Source organism: Phoenix dactylifera, chromosome 1, assembly GCF_051530095.1.
Source record: "Phoenix dactylifera cultivar Ajwa chromosome 1, Ajwa_hap1_PhDact_Kaust_v1.1, whole genome shotgun sequence".
NCBI lineage: Eukaryota > Viridiplantae > Streptophyta > Magnoliopsida > Arecales > Arecaceae > Phoenix > Phoenix dactylifera.
In genome coordinates, this window is record NC_143190.1 from 32,045,531 (window position 1) to 32,068,499 (window position 22,969).

General features: G+C 39.8%; 1 protein-coding gene across 3 annotated transcripts in view; it reads right to left on the reverse strand.

The window, feature by feature from the left end:
• Positions 1-12,163, reverse strand: part of LOC103718213 (nuclear transport factor 2-like) — a 29,430-nt gene extending 17,267 nt beyond the window's left edge. For 2 of the 3 annotated variants that reach the window (XM_026808901.4, XM_088721607.2), the window contains exons 1-3: positions 12,038-12,163; positions 9,781-9,830; positions 9,554-9,691 (exon numbers count right to left, since the gene is read on the reverse strand). In XM_026808901.4, coding sequence (XP_026664702.3) covers positions 9,554-9,691; positions 9,781-9,828 — 186 coding nt within the window. In that variant the 5' untranslated portion in view covers positions 9,829-9,830; positions 12,038-12,163. Of the gene's footprint in view, positions 1-9,553; positions 9,692-9,780; positions 9,831-11,444; positions 11,534-12,037 lie in introns of all 3 variants that reach the window. The other variant, XM_088721613.2, reaches the window with a different exon arrangement.
• Positions 12,164-22,969: the final 10,806 nt, after the last annotated feature.

The following is a 22,969-nucleotide window of genomic DNA, read 5'->3' on the forward strand; positions in this document are numbered from 1 at the left end:
TATAAAAATAAGCTAGATGAAAATGGAATTGTTATAAGGAATAAGGCTAGACTAGTGGCAAAGGGTTATAATCAAGAAGAAGGCATAGATTTTGATGAAACCTTTGCTCCCGTAGCTAGACTTGAGGCTATTAAACTATTATTAGCATATGCATGCTCTAAGGATTTCAAACTATTTCAAATGGATGTAAAAAGTGCATTTTTAAATGGGTATATTAATGAGGAAGTGTATGTAGAACAACCTCCTGGTTTTGAAAATCATCAATACCCTAATCATGTGTATAAACTGAACAAAGCACTTTATGGATTAAAACAAGCACCTAGAGCATGGTATGAGAGACTTAGTAAATTCCTATTAGAACATGAATTCTCTAGGAAAAATGTAGACACAACATTATTTCTGAAAAAGCAAAATAAGGAGATGCTATTAGTACAGATTTATGTTGATGATATCATTTTCGGTGCTACTAACAATCGCCTCTGCGAAGAGTTTGCTGATTTGATGCAGAGTGAGTTTGAGATGAGCATGATGGGAGAGCTGAACTACTTCCTCGGGCTTCAAATCAAACAATCTGAAGGAGGCATCTTCATCAATCAAGCAAAATATGTCAAGGAGATGCTCAAGAAGTTTGATATGGAAGGAAACAAATCAATCAGCACCCCCATGAGCTCATCATGCAAATTAGATCAAGACGAATCAGGTAAATCTGTAGATCAAAAACTTTATAGAGGTATGATAGGATCTTTACTATATCTTACTGCAAGTAGACCTGATATTATGTTTAGTGTTTGCATGTGTGCTAGATATCAGGCTAATTCTAAAGAATCACACCTAGCTGCAGTTAAGAGAATTTTTAAATACTTAATAGGAACTAAGAACATAGGGCTATGGTACTCTAAAGAATCTAGCCTAAACTTAATAGGGTACACAGATTCAGACTTCGCTGGATGTAAGCTTGATAGAAAAAGTACCAGCGGGTCGTGTCAGTTTCTAGGAGAAAACCTAATCTCATGGTTTAGCAAGAAACAAAACACGGTTGCATTATCCACTGCAGAAGCTGAATATGTGGCAGCCGGGAGTTGTTGTGCTCAAATCTTGTGGATTAAACAACAATTAGAAGATTATGGCAGTAAACAAGATAAAATCCTCATTAATTGTGATAATACAAGTGCCATAAATCTAACTAAAAATCCAATTCAACATTCAAGAACTAAACACATTGAGATAAGACATCACTTCATAAGAGATCATGTATTGAATGGTGATGTGTCACTCCAATTTGTTTGTACTGATAATCAATTAGCAGATATTTTTACAAAACCCCTAAGTGAAGAGAGGTTTAGCGTGCTTAGGAGGGGATTAGGAGTGATTGATCCATCCTAGTGGGAGTTTCCACTAGATTAATTGATTTTGATGATTAGAATGCGGTTAAAATAGAGTTTCTATTCAATGATCATCAAATCAGATCCCAATTAGGTGATTTTTCCTCATTTGGCACGGTTATAGCATGACTTTTAGGTGCGTGCCAAGGTTAGAGACGACTCGAGTAAGTTTCAGAGCCGGCTCCTAAGGGGGAGTCGACTCGCGCATTTGCGGGAGTCGACTCGCAAAGATGGCAGCTGAGGGGGAGTTGACTCGCACATTGTCGGGAGTCGACTCGAAGTCTACAGGCGCATAAGGAGAGTCGACTCGCGCATATTCTGGAGTCGACTCGAGGTCGAGTCGACTCGCGACTCAGGGGAGTCGACTCGCAGTCGGGATCCGACTTTTTAACCCTAGGTTTGTCGTTTCGCAAACACTTTTCTTTCAAGCCGCCACTGTTCAAAAAGCCCTAGAGCCGACTCCTAGGTCGTCCCCGATCGTCTCCAACCTCTGTTCGGTCGATTTTTCACCGGTTCTTAGGATTTTCGTCCGTTCCTAGGTCGTCTCCGGTCCGTCCCGAGTCTCCTCCGTCGACCTTTCTCCGTCCTTTAGGTGTTTCTTCCCGTTTAGGTCAAGATGCCTCGTAAGACCGTGGTTAGGAAGAGGTCCCGTCCCGAGGCCGGTCCTGAGCGGCGCTCCAAGGCGCGGCACGATCCCGCGAGGCAACCACCTCCGGCTCGTTCCCCGCTTAGGGCGGTTCCCGCAAGGCCGTTGGCCGGGAAGGCCGTCACCACCGGGAGGTATGTCGACTTTGACTATCTCTCCCGGGAAGGGTTCACCATAGGTGATAGGCTTAGAGCCCAGGGCCTAGAGTACTTCCTCACTTTGGACCTTCCCACTTACCCTGGCCTTGTTCAAGAGTTTTATAGTACCGTCCATCGGGGGGATGGAGGTATCGAGGGCACAGTAGTAGGTGTCCCTGTGCGTGTCACGGAGGATCTCATTGCCCACATCCTCCACCTTCCATTAGTAGGGATGGCTCCCGCACACCCTGAGGATAGAGTTGAGGCCCTTACGGTCGTCTTAGGGCATCCACCTCAGTCCCCCCTAGACGAGGTATCTGCTAGCTCACTTCCTATTGAAGTGAGAATCCTTTTGAGTATTCTGTCCAGATCCATCTTTCCTAAAACAGGAAGATTTGATTTTGTAAATGAGAGGGACCTAGCTGTTATGTCTTACATTCTTCAGGACACCCCGGTCAACTTCCCCAAACTCATCTATAGGTATATGTGTGAGCCCCTAGATAGTCCTAGGCTCACCCTCCCATACGGCATGATTTTTACTCTTCTCTTTAGGGAGTACGAGATTCCCATTCCTGAGAGGGAACCCTCTCGTGCATTGCGATGGACAGATCGCTTGTGTACGGGGACCATGCACAGGATGGGGTTTCGGAAGGGAGAAGGGATCTGGGTTAGGAAGTCTACCCTCACCGCTCAGACCACCAGACCTTCACCTAGTCCTGAGCCCGATTCAGACTACCCAGACCTTCCAGACCATCCAGGCCTCCCATCCACTCCTCCTGCTCCTACCACCTCCGCCGGACCTTCCTCCTCGGCACCACCCTCTATGGCGGTCCGGATTGATCCTGAGCAGCTCCGAGAGCTGCGACAGGAGATAGTCAGAGAGGTGAGGGATGAGCTGCTTCGAGAGCTCCGAGGTGCGGTGCCTGCTCCCACTCCTGCACCCGTATCTTCTCAGTTGGTCCCTTCCTTGACAGCCGTGACTGACATGACGGCTCATGTACGGGAAGAGATCTACAATGTCCGGAGTTTGGTCCAGGCCCAGTTCCACAGCATGAGTGAGGTCACGAGCTCCACTCGACAGATGCGAGAGGAGATAGGTTGTGACATGCACACCACCACCGAGGGGGCCGAGCGCTTGGCGAATGTACTCATCGACAAGCTGGACGCACTTCAGACATCGGTGACTGGGCTTCAGGCGTCGGTGACAGAGCTCTCCACTACACATAGCAGAGCCACCACGTCTATCATCACACAGCTTGGCCATGTCACAGATGCAGTCACCCTCCTCATGGAGCAGAGCCGATTGAGAGGAGGAGCCACATCCTCGAGAGGAGGAGCCACATCCTCCAGAGGAGGAGATGCATCCTCGAGAGGGGGAGCTTCATCCTCGAGGAGGACATAGATGTGTTTGAGTTCTGTTTTGTATTGTTTTACTTTACTTATTGTATGCTCAAATCTACTTCAATTCATATCAATACAATGAGTAGACATCTTATCTTCAATTATGTGCCATTTGATGATTGTTTGTACCATTGATTGTGGTTGATTACCTCCTTTTTGGTATGATGACAAAAAGGGGGAGAAATATGTATAAAATGTGTAAAAGGGGAGAAAAATAAAAAAAATATATGTAAAAGAAATCAATGGAAATAAATAAAAAGATAAACTCTTAAAAACACACACAAATTTGTTCTAAGTGGATTCGGTACCTCGAGGCTCATTATCTCTCTTTTGGGGCTCCTAATGGAGTAATCTCCAGAATCTATTCAAGGGATATTCGGAGATTAGCTGAATCCTACTCAAGAACAAATTGACAGATTTTCCCTCTAAAAACAAAAAATTCAGTTCAAAAACTTCAAAGCATTAAAAGGAAATTCAGAGAATCAAAACATAGTTGAATGCATATGTTGAGGGGGAGAATCTGAATTTTAATCAAGCTAAATCATTAATGACATATAAGCCAAATAATTGATTGCATAATATGAAGGCTTATATAATTCCAAATGAAAGGGGGAGCTTTAACTCCGAAATTTGTTGTTTCACTCCTTTCAAACTTGGATAAATTAAATTATCAGACATTTGAATTCATTTATGGATTTTATTTCATTATTTATTGAGCAAGTCATTTTACATATACTCAAAGTTTTGTCATCATCAAAAAGGGGGAGATTGTGGAGTGATTGATTAAAACCCCATTTGATTTTGATGAGCTCAAAGCATTTGAGTATATCTTGTGATTACTAATGAATTCAATTGAGTGTTTCAGTGAAAATCCTGTCCAAGTGTCTCTAGATTTTGGTTCATAGTATTTTGGATAAGTTAAGAAGTCTGCTGAACCAAAGTCTGAGACTCGAGTCGACTCCCGAGTATCACGAGTCGACTCCAAGCGTATCAAGTTCACTGGCACGAGCTCGAGTCGACTCCAGACTAGTACGAGTCGACTCCGACTGAGAACAGAAAGAAGAACAGAAAGCCTCATCTCAGAACCTGTCAACGAGTCGACTCCTGAAGTGCGCGAGTCGACTCCAATGTTCAACGAGTCGACTCCAATGTTCAACGAGTCGACTCCAGGGTAGTAAGAGTCGACTCCAAGAGGTACACAAAGAAAAGTCAGAGAGCAGTTTTCGAGTCTGAGATTCGAGTCGACTCCAGTGGAACGCGAGTCGACTCCGATGGTTGGCAAGTCGACTCCAGAGAAAGCAAGAGTCGACTCTCAGCGGTACACAAAGAAAAGGTCAGAGAGCATTTTATGGACTCTGAGATTCGAGTCGACTCCCGCAATACGCGAGTCGACTCCGAGACTGTGCGACCATCGACAGACAGAAAACCATGTTACTGCCTCTGAGATTCGAGTCGACTCCCAGACAGCTCGAGTCGACTCCAAGACAAGCTTCACGTCAAAAGGCAGAAGACCAACTTTCGGAAACTGAGAGCCGAGTCGACTCCAAGGAAGTTCGAGTCGACTCCAAGACTGGATGAGCCAAAAGACAGAGAATCGGGAGTTCGGGCTCTGAGATTCGAGTCGACTCCAAGGACAGTCGAGTCGACTCGAGTGGACAAAATTCAAAATTGGATCCACGGACTTCAGTGGATGAGCCGACTCCAAAATTGCCAGGTCAGCTCCAGAAGTTGGCGAGTCGACTCCGGGTCAAGACAAGTCGACTCCCAGTCGTGACGGCAACTTTAATTCAAATTTGGAACAGTTGCCGAGTCGACTCCGGAAAAGCTTGAGTCGACTCCCGCTACAGCCGAGTCGACTCCTGATCGCGCGAGTCGACTCCAACCCACCAACGGTCATATTGTCAGGCTGCGCAGAGTGTGCAGAACGGACAGAAAAAGCAGTGTAACGGCTAGTTTCCGTGGGGGTTGGCTTAAATAGCCACAGAAGACTGTAGCAAGGCAGAGAACAACCATTCCACTCCAAGCATTCAAGCTTTCAAGCTCTGCAACGTGCTCTTCAACGAAAAAGGGGAAGATCAGCATTTACTGCAACCAACTACATCTTCCCAGCAATTAAAGCCTCCTCCTCCTGCATTCAAGTCGACTACTCATTCGAGAGGAGACCTGAGTTCAAGAAGCCATTCCTCTACTTCAGCTTAAAAGCGTTTGAGGGCTTCTAAACTCCTCTTTTGATTATATTGATTTACATCTGCTTTTGAGAAGCTTATTTTCCTTTCTTTCTATAACTTGTATTTACTTGGTTCAATCGGGGGATTGAATCAAGGGGATTAAGGTTGGTTGGTGAGCCAAGTTAAAAACCAACGTGTGTAAGGGTTTGATTGTGAGCCCGGGAAAACAATCGGGGTTGGTTCTAGTCGATGAGCCTGGGAAAACCGACCGAGTTCGTTGTGAGCTCGTAAAACAACAAGTTTGGTTGTGAGCTTGCAAAACAACTGGCTGTAATCCAAAGGGGTTATAGTGAATTCCCAAGAGAGACTTGGGGAGTGGACGTAGGAGCAAGGGGTAGCTCCGAACCACTATAAAACTCTGTGTTTGCATTGGATTGTCTCTCTTCTTCTTCCCCTCACATCACTCACAGCACTTAGCATTAATTAAATAACTTGCAATAGTTTTTAATTAATCAACCACATCGTTTTAATTATCTAAATTATTTTAAAACCCAATTCACCCCCCCCCCTCTTGGGTTGTCTATCTGGGCTACACTCACATTTGCATCACATGCAAACGGCATATCGCAGGCAGTTATAATTACAGCAATAAATAAAAGCTGAATTTAAATAGGTGATGATCATGGATTCTAATTAGGTCATATTACAAGCACATGCACATCAATCGATCAACTGGTCTTCAACTCTTGAATTGGTCCCGAGCCTCCTTGATTCGATCCCTGATCAACTCTTGATCCAATCGCCATCAACCGTTCAGATCGCCGTTCATCTCATGTACTGTCTTCGACTTGATCGTTCACGTACATTACATCACAGAAATACAACTAGATATATAATAATAAATTACATCTCCTTTTAGAAGGCTCGCAGGCTTCTCAAAACATCAAATAAGATGCATGCAAGCATCTGAAAAATTACATGACATTACAGATCACATCGCAGGTCTTTACATTTGATACCAAAAGGGTTTGAATCCAATGATCATCACCACATGCAACAATTATAATTTTCAGATCTGAAATCTAATTGATTACGTTATGACATGGGTTGCTGATCATGCTAGACATGATTCTAAACTTTGTAATCCCATTAATAATGCAATAGAATCATCAACTTATCTCATAAAAATCAGCATGCAAAAATCAACAACCCTGAAGAAATTCTGCATGCAGAAAAATTTCAGCATGTATAATCTTTCAATTTTCAGATCTTATACGCCTTTTAATAATTAATCTTAACCTTAAACTACAAAGCCTAAGCTCTGATACCACTGTTGGGAACCCGCCCATGCCGCAGAAAATTAAAAAAAAATTCAGATGGCAGCGGAAGAGGCATGCGCGGGATCGACGTTCATCTCATGAACGTTGTTCAAAAACTGTTCGTAGATAGATTATGATTAAAAACTTTTTAAACCATTAGAAAGATTAGATCTTCATCTTGTGCGGGTAGATGATCACCGCAAACTGAAGTTTGTGGTTTAGGATGAAGGTTCGCTTGAAGCCGTTCACGTGTCCAGCCTCTACGGGTATCCACATGAAGTAGAGATCCGATCAAAGCTTTCTTGTCTCCCCAGGGTGCTAGCTCCCTTGCAGAGACAACTTTGGATGGCTGATTTCCTCCCTTTGAATCAACCCTTGATTGTGCTTAGGAGGAGGAAGAAGGATGAAAACTTGAAGAAGAATCAAAGCACCTTGCAGCCTTTTTCTTTCCCTTGCGTTGAATGAAGCAAAGGAGGAGGGAGGAGGCCACCGAGCTTTCTTTTCTTCTCACCTTGCTTGCGGCTGAAACCAAGAGGAAAGAGGAGGGGTACGGCCACAAGGAGGAGGGCTTCAATAATACCCTAGGTGCCGCCCACAACTCCTTTTATAAGCATGTGGAGCTCCTAACATTTAGGAGCTCCTGACTACTTTCGTAAGAGGGGCGCCGGCCCCTCTCTTCATGCCGCACCAAGGAGAGAAAGGGGGAGGTGCGCCCCTCCCTCATGGTTAACCCTAATCCTCCTCTAAGGAGGATTGGGAGACCCTAATGTGGCTAAGCCCTAATCTAATTAGGCTTAGTTCAAGGGTAAACCAATTTCGGGTTTAATCCATAATAGTTCTAATCCAATTAGAACTTGAATGAACCATGACTCAATTGAACTCTTCAATCCTAACCCAATTAGGAGTCATCTTGATTCATTAGATTAATTAATTAATTAGAACTTAAGAAATCTTAATCCAATTAGGATTTAATTAATTTTAGTCCTAATCCAATTAGGACTCTTATTTGAATCCGAAGTCCTAATCTAATTAGGACTTCTAGGAATCCTACTCTAAGTAGGAATCCAAATTGAATTCAAAATTCTAATCTAATTAGGATTATAGGAATCCTACTCTAAGTAGGACTCCTAGTTCTAGTCCAAGTAGGAATTCCAGTCCTAATCCAATTAGGACTGTAGGAATCCTACTCCGGGTAGGATTCTTATTTTAAGTCCAATTAATCAATTCCATTGTTCCTTCTTCAACTGATTATCAATCGAATTGATTACTCGTGATTCATAATCACATTTCAACCATCGGATCGGTCAATACCTCTAGTGTGTGTGACCCCATAGGTTCTATTCTGACTGGTAGTGAGATATATTGCGATCTCTATCACAATATCATTAAAAACTTCTTTCAATGGGTTAGAACAGTTCCAACTCAACTCATTAGAGTTTATCGATCATCAAGATATTCCCTATGAGTCTCACCATCCACCAGTGACACCTAGCAGCATGTAGTAGCTACCCAGCAAAATGGAATGATGAATCTCTAGGTGCAGTTATCGTATGATACAGTCCTACTATCGTGGACCCCTACAGGACGGAGGTCATGGACAACTCGTCAAACCCCATCGTCTGTCATATGTCAAGATTTATTCGACTTAAGTTCGAGAGTGGAAAACTCTTTCTCCACTGTTTTTACTGCCCCGGCCGAAGTCTTACGAATTCAGTGTTATAAATCACATAGGATCTCTCCTTATCTACCAAGGTCGATAGATTCCATATAGGTGCATACCCTACTCCTACAGTGAACCTATTGCAGTCAATCTATACTGCATGAACCCGTATGTCTAGAGACCATGTATACGTGCAGTCAAACTACAATAACCTCACTGTGAGTAGCCGAAACACCGCAGGTCAAAGGACCAGTCACACTACTGCAGCATCAAGCAAGTCACTGACGAGTGGATAGACATCCAAGTGACTTCTTGTCTTGGTCACGCTCAGTACCCTTATTTTTTAACAAGCATCTGCACTACTAATTCAGTGTCCCCACATCGTGGACTCGAGTCTCGTCCATCCTCAAGGAAAGTAGTGTGTGCACTGATCTCATTGGATCGATCACCGTCCTCGCGATGATCCATCGATCAGGAGCATTTAGAAATTAATCACCAATGATACATGGCTCAAATTCTCAACTCTTGAGAATATGCATCATCATCTTATTAATTCCTTGGACGATTCATAGACACATAAACAATATGAATGAAAAAGATGCCTTTTATTTATTCAATAATAAATAGTCAAGTACAAAATTATGTCCTAGAATTAACAATGTGTCAGCCAGATTGGCTTCTAGGGCATACATATCTAACAGCTTTCACCCTTACTTAAAACTTTGCATGTGGTTTATCTAAAGATAATCGAAGCAAGTTCTTAGCCAAACATCATAAATTTAAATATCTCGTGAAAGAGTAAATAAAAAATAAGAAATTATTTTGTTCTTAAAAACATACTTGCGTTGTAGTGGCTGATGCCATTACTCCATTGGAATCAGGACGACTAATAATGCTGGAGTCCTGATAGAATTTGTAGGCACTTTCTGGCCCTCGATGAAGAATTGGGTAATACTGTTTGATAAATGCACTGCCAACCTGAAATACCAAATCACAAAAATCATGCCATGGAAAAGAGATAATATCACAAAAAAGAACTCAGTGGGGAGAAAAAGATCAACATATACCTCTTGTGGACTTGGGGTACGCACAGGAGTTGCAGTTGGGAATGCCATCTCTGCAATTGCATGAGTATCAGTACAGATCAAGGAAATAAATAGCAGTGACATTGCATCTTTCTCCTCTAAACAATATGCCAAAACATTGAAATGAGAAAAAGACTACCTAATATCAGTACAGGACATATAGACACACTAACACAGACATTCACATGAACATGCACTGACTCCATGCATGCACACACAAAGGAGGGGATGAGAGGGGAGAAGAATGATATCAAAGGAAGAAAAAGAAAACTCCATGCACCACAGCATCCTTATATCAAAAACAAATTTTCATTGCATGAAAGAAATGCACTCAAAATTCAGAGACAGAAGAATAACATATAAAATTCCATGTAATTCACATATTTTTAGACCCTAACATATTGCAAATAGAATACACGCAGAACTTGAAAAAGTTCTCAAATTAGCTGCTGATGGGTGATTAATGCAGACAATTTTAGAAACCTTCAATATTGCAATGAAAGAGACAAGGAAAAGGTACTGCTAAAACTCGGAAATTAGCATAAGATAGGCATGAACAAACATGCAGTTCTGACCACGTTAAGATTTAATATCATTCATGCAAAAAAAGGGAAAGAAATAGTCTGAAATTTAAACTTTGTACCATTAAAAACCTTGCATAAAAGAAAGACTTTGTAAGCATGTTAATCATAAGCAGAGCTCATTGTGAATCATCCTATCCAAGGATCTCAAGAGAACTCCAAAATCTCGGAAAACTTAAATATAATTTGAGATAACGAATTGAATTATAAGAAAATTGCTTTGGGTCGGTTACCAATGTCAATAATTGGAGATTACACAATTCAAACAGTTATGAATTCGACTCAAATCAAAATAGACAAAGATAAACCCTTTGATTCAAGAACGATTACCAAGTACTAAGATTTTGTTTTGATATAAAAGACCCAAGCTTTTTTTATTTTGTTTAGTCAGAAACTACAAATAATAACTAATAATTATTGATTGTTGAGAATTATTCTTTGATTTAAACTAAGAATATATTTTTTGTTTTTCATCTTTTTTGGGGGGGGTCCCATCAGCACCACTACTTGAGCAGTCGACAGAAGAGGTTTTTCTCCGCTTCTGATGCAAATAGCTAATACAGTGCAGTGAAACTAAACATTATGCTGCATAAACTCGAAAAACAATACCCAATAACCATATCATGACTTTCCTACAATGCATGAAATAACCTGAAATCAAGAATGAGGGGCACCTAAAAGCTCATTAAACCCCATTGAAGTTCAGATGACCTCTCTTCCACCTCTAAAAAGAAAAGGCCAATATGAAGAACCATAGAAGCAAAACGAATTAGAAAATTAGTGAGACCTTGTTACTGAGATGTCGAAAACCAATAAAGAAAGCAGAAAGAAATCCAAGTACTAGAATAACCATGCAAAAATTTTGTAGCGTTTGATATTTTGATTCATTAAGAATTCCAGGGTTTAAAAACAATAAAGATACTGCAATACAATGTGAAACCTAAACACTAATTCCATAAAGTTTACTCAAGGGAAATTCCATAAAGTACCAAAAGGCGCCAGCCATATAGCTCAGGAAAAAGAATGCTGTTATAAACTAAACCTCACGAGCTCCAAACTAACTACCTGGATTTGACTTGCCGGAAGTACCCAGCAAATCAGAGCAGTAAAACCTGACCACCAATCCTGATATGTACTGACGAAATTAACACAATCTTGCAGTAAGAAAAACAAAGAGAAATAAGCTTTAGCAATGCAGTAAAACGGCAGATTAACCAACGGAGTAAAACAACTTATAAAGCTCAGGCTTGCACCAACATTAAGCCCAAAAAGAAAAGGAAAATCAAATAACAAACAAACGAACAAACAAAGAAGGAAAACCCCTACAAAACCCTCAACTCGTCTTGTTATAATGAAGGAAGCATCAAAATCCAATGCACGAAAATGGCAGATTGACCAAAAGGGTTAAAACCCGGAATCTAAAACACAACCCACAAAAAAAACTCAATCTTTCACCAAGATAAAGCAAAAAAAGCCATCAAACAAGAAACAAACAACCGAACTATCCAAAACATAAAAAGCCCGCTCAAAGATCACAGCTTTCCAAAGAATCTTCTTCAGAAACAAGAGAAAAAAAGATCTGTTCGTAAACAATGAAGGCGAACAAAGAAAAATAGGAACATCAATGGGAGAAAAAGCAAGGAAGATGGCTATCTTACCGATAACAGAGAGAGGAGAATAAGAATATCGCTTGCAGGAGGGATTGGTCGCTTGCAGCCAAGCCAAAACCTAGGGTTTGAGAGAGAGAGAGAGGCAGGAGAGACGATCTCTACGCTGTTTTCGGCGCAGGTAACGGCCTTAAATAGATACTTCCACGCTCAGCCCGATTCTAGTCGGACTGCGACTCGGTACGGCTGGAAAGCGTACGGCTGAAATCCTGGGAAAAACACGGAGAGAATCTATATGTATGGGCCCAATACTATATTTAAAGACCAATATGAGCTCACAACCAAAAAAAAGAAAAAAAAAAAAGGGACCAATATGAGCAGAGTTAGGACTTGATAAGAACCATACTAGCTTACTGATAATTATTTTTAAAATCGGCTATATAAAAAGTAAGTCCAGATTGGTGGATATTAGAGGTTGCAATTGGATCGGATAGATCGGGTTGGTTACATAATAATAGATGAAAAATCTGCCAACTTAAATTTGACCTATTAATTAAACGGGTCAAAAATTCGTATCCATATTTGATAATTTTATCAATCTTGCTTAATCTACAATAGATTGAAATAAGTTAAATAAGTTAAATAGTTACATTGCTTGATATAGAATTAACATATAAATCATCAATAGACATATATATATATATAAGTAAAATTTAATTTTACATGCATTGCTTGTCTAGTCTAGATGTCTTGCCCCTGGTAATTTTCCTTTGTTTTTGTTGTTTTATAAGATTGGATCACTTTAACGCTTTGCCTCGTATCTATAATTATAATTGAAAATTTAGGTTTTGGCTCCCAAGAGTCCCACTTCATTATGTATATATATTATTTTTTAATATCAATTGGAATATGATGTCTACATTTTTTTCTTTTTTTTGAACATTTGTTTTATTTTAAATGCATAGTATTTAAATAAAACACTAGTTTAAAAAATATTTTGATAAATGGTAGCAATTAAAAAAATATGAAAATCATCATAGTCATATAATTTACAAGATATCTTGCGGAACCACTGATATATTCTTCTACCAATATCATTCGGTGGCTAAGAGTTGTATTGAATTAGTCACACATTTTTATGTATCTAGTTGTGCATGCTTTCCATATAGTTTGAGAAGAAAAATTTTTACATTTATTTTTTTATTTCACAATAACTGAAGTATTTTGGAGTATTTAAAGATCTCTGAAACAAACATTTAATTTCCAAAATGCAGACAATGGAGTGATTATGAAATAGTAAATATTGTAGAAATCCAAATGAGTTGTCGGATGTCAAATTTTACTAAGATAGGTTTATATAAATCATAACATAAAGTGGATGTACTTTTATAAAAATTGTTGTTCAGTTTATTCTCATTCTATTGGTTTTTAAAATCATGCCTCTTCTTTCTTTAATGTTGAACATATTTCATAAAAAATAAAGTTTTGGATTCATTATTTCAAAAAACTTATAGAAGGACAACAATGTTAGCTAAAGGCCTACTGGCATTCATTTATTTCTTATTTTTTAAAAAAAATATAATTATTGAAACTTGAGCAAAAAAATTATGTCTGATATTATTATTTTTATTTTTATTTCTCAAAAGTCATTTTTATTATTTTTTAAAAAATAAAAGTAAAAATTCTTACTTCTATGTTATACCACCACTATCAAGACAACTTTTATCGTACTGCCATTGCTGACACCACCACCACTACTTCCATAATCGTTGCGACTACTATTGTTGCCGCCACCATCACCGTTAAAACTACTATCGTTGCCACTACAACCTTTCATGACATTGCTGCCAGCTTAATAGTTTTTTTGGGGGGGTAAAAATAGCATTTCATATAGCTCTAATATGAGTATATCCTGCCCAGTCAAGAGAGAATAAAGAATACAAAGGAGGAGGAATGTCCTCCGTGGATATTCAGATGATCTCCCCAGCTTAATAGTTTTTGCCATTGTCTTTACCACACCACCTTCGTCGTCGCAAAATATTATTGATGGCTCTACTGCCATCGTTGCCACCATTATCATCTTTATGCCACCAACGTCGCTAGCACCTAGATATTCTTGTTGTCACCACTACCACCTTCATTATCTTTGCTATCACTAGCACCATCTTGATCACCACCACCATATTAATATTTTAAAAATATTTGATTATTTCTCTTTTTTCTTTAATGTCGAACATATTTTGTAAAAAAAAGTTTTGGAATCATTATTTCAAAAAACTTATAGAAGGACAACAATGTTAGCTAAGGGCCTATTGGCATTCATTTATTTCTTATTTTTTAAAAAATAGATTTATAGAAACTTGAGAAAAAAAAATGTCTAATGCTATTATTTTTATTTTTTATTTCTCAAAAGTCATTTTTATTATTTTTTACAACATACTACCACTATCAAAACAGCATTTATCGTGCTGCCATTGTCGACACTACCATTACCATAATCGTTGCGACACTATTGTACGTTGCTGCCACCATCACTGCTAAAACTACTATCGCCGCCACCATTATTGCTAAAATTACTATCGCTGCCACCACCAGCTTCATCACATTGCTACCAGCTTAATAGTTTTTGCGATTGCATTTAAACACTACCATCATCATCGCAAAATATTGTTGGTAGCTCTACTACCATTGTTGCTACTATTATTATCTTTGTGCTACCAACATTGCTAGTACCTAGCTATTGTTGTTGCCACCACTACCGCCTTCATTATCTTTGCTACCACTACTACCATCTTGATCATCATCACCATATTAACATTTTAAAAATATTTAACTATACCAAACATATCTATTCATAAATAAGATATAGATTGTTATTTTTTATTATTAAAATAAAATATAAAGTCTTTCTAAATGTAATGAAGCTTTCTTGTTTTGGAGGTGGAAGAACTTTGCAGCAAATGCTAGAAACGTCCTAAAAATATGGGTTATAAATAGATTGATTTTAGGTAAAAGCATAATATTGGTAATAAAGTATTTGAGTTTTGTTTCCAATTTACATCTACATTAATATATCAATTTTGGGTTTGATTCTAAGACAGTCATGAGATTGCTTGATCATAATTTCCAACTCCTATTAATCTTAATCTCACTATAGAATCTCTTTTTCTCATCATCTTATGATGGTATTTATAACAAATAGGCATATGGTGCGCAAATCTAAGTCCAAATTTATGCATGAATATAATCATATTTACAATATTTTTGAGCAATCGGATCCCAATCAACCAAAAAAGGCCTATCCTTCTTAGTTTTATGATCCAAATTCAATTATTTATTTATTTTTGAAAATGAAGATGAGTAGAAGATGGTGAGGGCAAGATCAAATTGGTTTCTCTTTGACCAACACACATACATTACCAACTCACCTAATGAGGAGGAGGAGAGAAAAAGAAGAAAAAACATTAATTTTTAAGCACTGAATATCGAAATCGGCATTTTTTTTTACCGAATTCAAGTAAAATAGATTATTTAGCAGAAAAATCAAAGTCCATGCATTTTATAAGCAAGCCAACTTAAATAATTAGCATATATGGTACGTACAATACAGTTTTTTTAGTCTTTTTTTTTTTTTGCTTTCCTGAGATGCAATTTAGCAATCTAACAAAATTCAACAAATAGGAGATCTAAAGAGACCAAATCTCTATTGCATATTAAGTAGTAAATTTCAATGATAGTTGAGCAAAAATTTTTGTTATTAGTACCGGCATCATTGATATTGGTATCCACATGTCGAATGAAAAACACTGTCTATTGAGCCTTCATGTAGAAGCATTCATTATTAATACTCTTGCTATTAATAGTCACTCTACATAATACACAAAGCATGTACTTTTCTCCTTCCAAGTATTTTTAAAATACAATATATAAATTATAATAAATAGAAAGTTTTAGTAGCCAAATTTTCATTGCATACTAAGAAATGAACTATAATGATGGTTGGGCATATGAACAATGATATCATTAATATCTATTGCACATTAAGCAATGAATTTTAGTGATGGTCAACATATCAATACCAGCATCCACATGATGAACAGATAACTTTGTGTAAGTTAAGAAGTTGAGCAAAAAACTCCCCTCATTAATACTTGCATCTACATAACGAACAGAGGACTCTGCATAAGCTAAGGTTTGGTGCAGAAACTCTCATCATTATTACCGATATTATTAATACCGATCCCACATGATGCACAAGGCCTGATTTGTTCTTTTTTTACCTACTATTTTGCAAATACAGTACAACAATATAACAAATGAGAATAAATAGAAGACCTTAGTGGTCAATTTTTTATTATATATTAAGTAATAAATTTTAGGGCCCATTTGGTTGAGTTAATCTAGCATGGGAAAAAATTCTGTATGAGATTATCATATTTGGTATAAAATGTAAAAGAGAGAGATGGTAAAATAAATAGTAGATTCTATATCTATTTTTCTGAAAGAAAAGGTAAAACAAATACCACCAATGTGCTGGATTATCAAGTGAAGGTAATATGAAATTATCATATATTGACAGAAATACCTTCACTTATATTATATTAATGTTATATTAATCATATTATATAATTAATATTATATTAAATTTTTATAAAATCTTAATATATTTATTAATAAATCTAACATAGAATTTATTATTGACTAACGTATTTATTTATATACCAAAACATACTAAAATTTATGTATAATAAAAAATATATTTTATAATATAAATAATTAACTTAAAATATTTCATAATTTCATGTGGATATGTTTTAATATTCAAAATAGCTAATATTAACCGTATTTATATAAGTGGGCCATAAATAGCCAACAAATGGACTAAGAAAAAAATGTTATTACTTAAATTATTTATTCAAAATATTTTTAGAATTTTGATAATATTTCTATATAAAATATCATCCCATCAAATATAATAGTTTTTTAATACCATTTTATGGAGTAATTTTTCTACCAATCAAATATGATAACTTTTTTTGTAAGTATTTTTAGGATGAATGATTCCTAAAAATCATCAAATTACATTGTAATCTAAGAAACCCAACTAGAGAAATCTTTAATGATGCATGAATATATAAATATTGATATTATTTAATATTTATTATATATTAAGTAATAAATGTTAATTGTAGCGAGTATGGTAAAATCAGTATCATTAATGTTGCTCTCTTTTGGGGGGTTCTATATACACCCCCCCTATTGCTAAGGACACCCCCCAAAAACCAAAAAAAAAAATACCCAAACTAACCTTTAGTGTAATTACCATATTGCCCTTGAAATTTTCTCAGTACACCCCCCCTTCCTCCTCCTTCGTTTCGTTTTGAAAAGAAAAAAAAAAACACCCCTCAAACCCCCCTTAAACCCCTCGATCCATTTACATGGTTTAGGCGATCTTTGAAGGAGATTTAAGCCCCATTCGAAGCATGGACAAGCAACTAGTGATTTGGGACGAAGAATCGGCCGCAAAGGTACGTGTTCCACCTTGTTTCGAAATTTTTTTTTTTCACGGTTCGTGCTCCGTTCGGCACTGGATCGCCGAACAAAAGGCTTCTGTTCGGCTGAACAGTGCCGAACAGAAGCCTTCTGTTCGGCAACCCTCAACCGAACAGAAGCCTTCTGTTCGGCTGCACAGTGCCGAACAGAAGGCTTCTGTCCGGCACTGTGCAGCCGAACAGAAGGGTTCTGTCCGGCTCTGTGCAGCCGAACAGAAGCCTTCTATTCGGCACTGTGCAGCCGAACAGAAGGCTTCTGGTGCCAAATCGCGTGCCGTGCTGAATTTTGTGCCGAACAGATCCTCTGATTCATTAATTCTTGGTGATAAATTATTTTATATGTAGGGCTATGCTACAACCGAATCGAGTATAATTGGATCAGAATTTGTACTGGATTACACAAGCGAATTTACAACTTACGAGGTATTATAATGTATTGTGCAATTTTGTATTAGTTTAGCGAGCTATTTTTACAACTGTGTACTTACATAAATTGTTTAATGTATAGATCTTCAAGAGTAGAGAGGACTTGTGTAATTGGTGTCGTGAAGCTGGGAGGCGAAATGGTTTTGTTGTTGTAATCAAATCATCCGATGCAGGTACCATTTCTAAGAAACCCAGAATTACGTTAGGTTGTGAGAGGGGTGGGATGTACCGAACCAAAAAAGAAAAGCGAATAAAGACTGCCTGTGGGACAAAGAAGTGTGGATGCCCTTTTGCATTAAGAGGAAAGAAATTGGATACTACGGATGATTGGATATTACTGGTCGTATGTGGAGTGCACAATCATCCCGCTGCAGAGAATCTGGAGGGGCACTCATATGCAGGGAGATTATCTGAGCAGGAGACGGAATTGTTAGTGGATATGTCGAAGAGTTTGGTTCGTCCAAAGGACATATTATCCACATTGAAGGAAAGAGATGCCCTCAATGTTACGACTATCAAGACTATCTACAATGTACGTCAACGGTTTAAGGTTGTAGAGAAAGCCGGGAGGTCTGAAATGCAACATCTATTAGGTAAATTATCAGAGGCTAAATATATTGAGTGGTATAGGAATTGTACTAATACGGATGTTGTGCATGACTTATTTTGGGCACACCCTGGCAGCATTGATTTGTTCCGTGCATTTTCCCGTGTGTTGATAATGGATTGCACGTACAAGACGAATAGGTATCGTCTTCCGCTCTTAGAGATTGTGGGGGTGACATCTACTGACATGACATTTTCAATTGCTTTTGTATACTTAAATTCTGAGCGGGAAGAAAGCTATACTTGGGCATTAGAGAGATTGCGCAGTGTCATAGCTGATGATGTTTTGCCTGAGTTGATTGTTACAGATAGAGACTTGGCTTTGATGAATGCAATTCATAGAGTATTTCCTACTGCTAGACATTTATTATGTAGATGGCATATTAGTAGGAATGTTTTGGCCAAGTGCAAAAAAATTTTCGAATTGAAGGAGAAATGGGATAAATTTATTATGAGTTGGAATGTACTAGTGCTGTCCTCCACGGAAGACGAGTATAATGATCGCTGGAGTGCACTGCAGAGAGAGTTCGGTACCTATCTAGATGCACTACAGTATGTGTCAGATACTTGGCTGAGCAAATACAAGGAAAGATTTGTTGCGGCGTGGACGGATGCATGCAGGCACTACGGAAATGTGACGACAAATAGGTATCACAAATAAAGACTCATTTAATTTTAATTTGCCTCAATTGTTATATCTAACTTTCATTTGTTTACTAGGGTCGAGAGTGCACATGCAAAGCTCAAAAAGCAGCTTGGATCAAGCCAAGGAAGTTTCGAGTCATCTTGGACTAGAATACATGGATTGATTGAGTTGCAGCACAGCTCCGTTAAAGCCTCATTGGAGAAGAGTTTATTGGTAGTGCAGCACAACTTCAAGCCAGCTGAATTCAAAGAGTTGCGAGGTTTCATATCTATAAGTACGTTAAATCATGTCCTCGCCCAATCGAAACGAGCCAATTCAGTTGGGTTTGATGATTCAAATTGTGGGTGCGCTATTTGACGCACACATGGTATACCATGTGCTCACCAGATTGCGCGGTACAGGGTGGAAGGTCGGCCCATTCCTCTCGACTGCATAGATCCTCATTGGAGGAAACTTGATATTGTGCCTACCCCCCCCCCCCCCCCCCGTGCAGCCAATTCAGTTGAGTTGTGATGCAGAGTTAGATTTGATTGCGCTACGATTCAAGAAGTTAGATGGGGCTTCTCAATTGCAGATGATCAAGAAGTTACAAGAGATTGCATCTGACAAATAGCATGAAATAGGTGCCCGGCACCTAGTGACGTAGCCTCTGAGGGACCCATCCGTACAATGTCGGTACTGATACCGAGTGCATCTGCAATACGCCGCCGGTGCATGTCAGCATCATCATGACCTCCCCTAGCTCCAGAATGAGTACTCGAGCGCAGATGAGGAGGCTGAACTGCAACGTGCGTGATACGGAGATACCACTCCATGTATCCCGGTACGCTGTCTGATGGCCGGGTAACTGGGTGGCTCCTGCTCGCCTGGCTCAGCACGTGGTCCTCCCACCGCTCCCAAAGCTGATCCATATAGGAGTAATGTATCCGGTACGAGCCTGCTGTGGAACCTCTGTTGGCTCGCGTAGGGGCTAGTGGCGCTCGAGGGATGGTCTGAATACGACCAAACTGTCTAAGAACCCTTTCTGGATGATAGGGTTCTACGATATCAAGGCACTTGATGGAGCCACTAAAAAATGCGATATCAACATATGGGCGATCTCCCCGAAGCCGATGATGGGGATCCCAAATAACCTGCAAAACAAAAGGTCCATTTCAGTTTTATACTATATCGCATATTAAAAGTACTGACAAACACAAGCAAATGGTAATATGATACGTACCTCATCGATGCTCAAAAGGTCCAATGACTCACGTAGAACCACTAAATGGTCCATCGTGGTACGGGATGGAGTACCGGGCATCCAGCGGTGCACGCGGGGACTGGCATCAGTATACTCAAGCGACGGGTGAGGACTGAGTGCTGGAAAATGCTCATAAATCCATGCCTGCAGAAGCATCATATAACCACTGATCTGTCTCACTGATGACCTCGACGCAATCCCCAACTGCCGATACAAATATGCTAAGGCAGCTGTACCCCAGGCATATGTGCTCACCCTATCCAGATCCCGCAGTAAACACAGATACGCTATAGGCACCCTGGTCCCACTCTTATCAGCAAAGAGTGTGCAGCCTAACAAAAATAACAAATAGGCTCGTGCTGCACACTCTATCCTCTGCTGACTGTCTCTATCAGATACAGAGTGAAACTGAGTCCTCAGCCACTCCATCCTCACAGACTGACCGCGCGATGACAGTACCTCCTGACGCGCGTCTCCAGCTGACACCCCCAACAACTCCACAAGTAGCTCCTCAGCATCCCGATCACTCATCCTCTCAGGAGAAACTGCTACTGAGGCACCTGCGACAGGAATCCCTAAAATGGCGGATACATCATCCAACGTGATAGTGATCTCGCCAAATGGTATATGGAAGGTGTTCGTCTCGGGCTGCCATCTCTCTACGAAGCCCGAAATCAGAATCTTATCGGTGAATCGATAAGAGCACTGTACTAACTCTATGAGGCCCGACTGCCTCAATAGTGCTTTGAACCTGGTATTTGGTTGGTTTGAAGACCACCACTTCCATTCACCAACCTTGGCAGTATGGTTCATGCACTTTAGTGGAGCCCGTTCCTGTAATATAAATGTATTATTACTACTACTTTATAAAACATCAATAAACAAAATATAATGCTATAACAAATAAACAATACCTGTTGCCTCCAGATGGAAGCTGCTATATGCGTCCTGAAACTGATCAGGACGGACTCATCCTCTGGACCTCCTGGACATGGTCCAACGGACTCATCGTCTTCGCCCCTAGCGGGCATATCATCATGCTCTGACTCAGGAGAGGGCGATGGCATATGAGCAGGCTCGGGAGAAGCAATCCTAGCACGACGTCTCCTAGCTGACGCCGTAGGTCTAACTCTGGAGGGACCGGGATCCATGTCTGAAAATATAGAAATTCAATGTTAGGCTATATCAAAGAAAATAATTCAATTGCATACATAAATGATAAATGATAAAACAAGCCAAAAAAGAAACAAGTTACTTCTTGGAATCTACATGATTGGGTTTTGTGATAAATAATTCAATGTTACTTCAATTGCATACATAAGTGATAATTCAAAAGTATACGACTCGTAAACTCAAGACATAACTCAATAATAGACTTTACCTAAAACTATGCCGCAGTTCTTAGTTTTTGTTTTTAGTTTTTGTTCGTTAACTAATGTTGTGGTTTTATTATTTGATAGAGCATTTGATATGAGATAATCATTCCAAGATCAAGAGTGACATCGATGAAGGTAACAAGATCATCATATTTGGATGCACCATGTTAATGCTATATGATAATGATTCTAAATTATCCCTACTTCTCAAATTACTATCTAATCTAGTAATGAAAAACTTGTCCTTGATGTTGGGTATCCAATTCACCCTAAGGACGTGATCTAGGCTAAAATTTGGGAATAAAAATAATCCTTAGTCTAGCAACAGAAAAAAAAAATAATTTGGATTCGGCCCCATGGGGACCAAGATACATCGGGTCGGCCCCATGGGGCCGAACCAATATATTTTGGTCGGCCCCATGGGGCCGACCCGAAGGCACTGGTTCAAAGAACCAGTGCCGAACGATTTGGGGAGGCGGGGGGGGGAGCTACCTCGAGGTGGTCGTGGAGGCGCCGGCGAGGTGCTCGTTGCTCGGGAGATGGCCGGGGAGGTGGTTCCGGGAGAAGCCGGCGAGGTGGTCGGAGATCGGGAGAATGCCGGCGACGAGAGGGAGAAGGGGGAACGGGGGGGTTTTGGGCGTTGGCGAGGTGCTTTGGGCGGAACAGTTCAAAGGGAGACGGAGGGGGTTTGGCCGCCGGCGAGGTGCTTGAGGCGAGGTTTTTTGGGCGGAAGGGAGAAGCCGGCGGGTGTTTTGGAGGGGAAGAGCGGGGTGGGGGGGTTTGGGGGGTGTAGAGAGCAATTTAGGTGAGGGGGTGGGGAGGGTGGGGGGTAATTTAGGAATTTTTAATTTTTTAGGGGTGTCCTTAGCAAATGGGGGGGGGGGGGGGGGGGGGGGGTGTAGAGAGTATTTAATTTTTTTTAAATTTTTGGGGGGTGTCCTGAGCAATAGGGGGGGTGTATATAGAACCACCCCTCTCTTTTTGACTCCCATAATGACTGTTGTACGCAAAAAGTTCATCGGACGGTCGTGATTCCATCATCGTTCTCACGATGGCGCTCTGGCTCTGGGCACCTCCCGTACATTCCACCGGCGGGCAACTCTGGCCAAAAGAAATCCCCGAATCCTGTCGAAT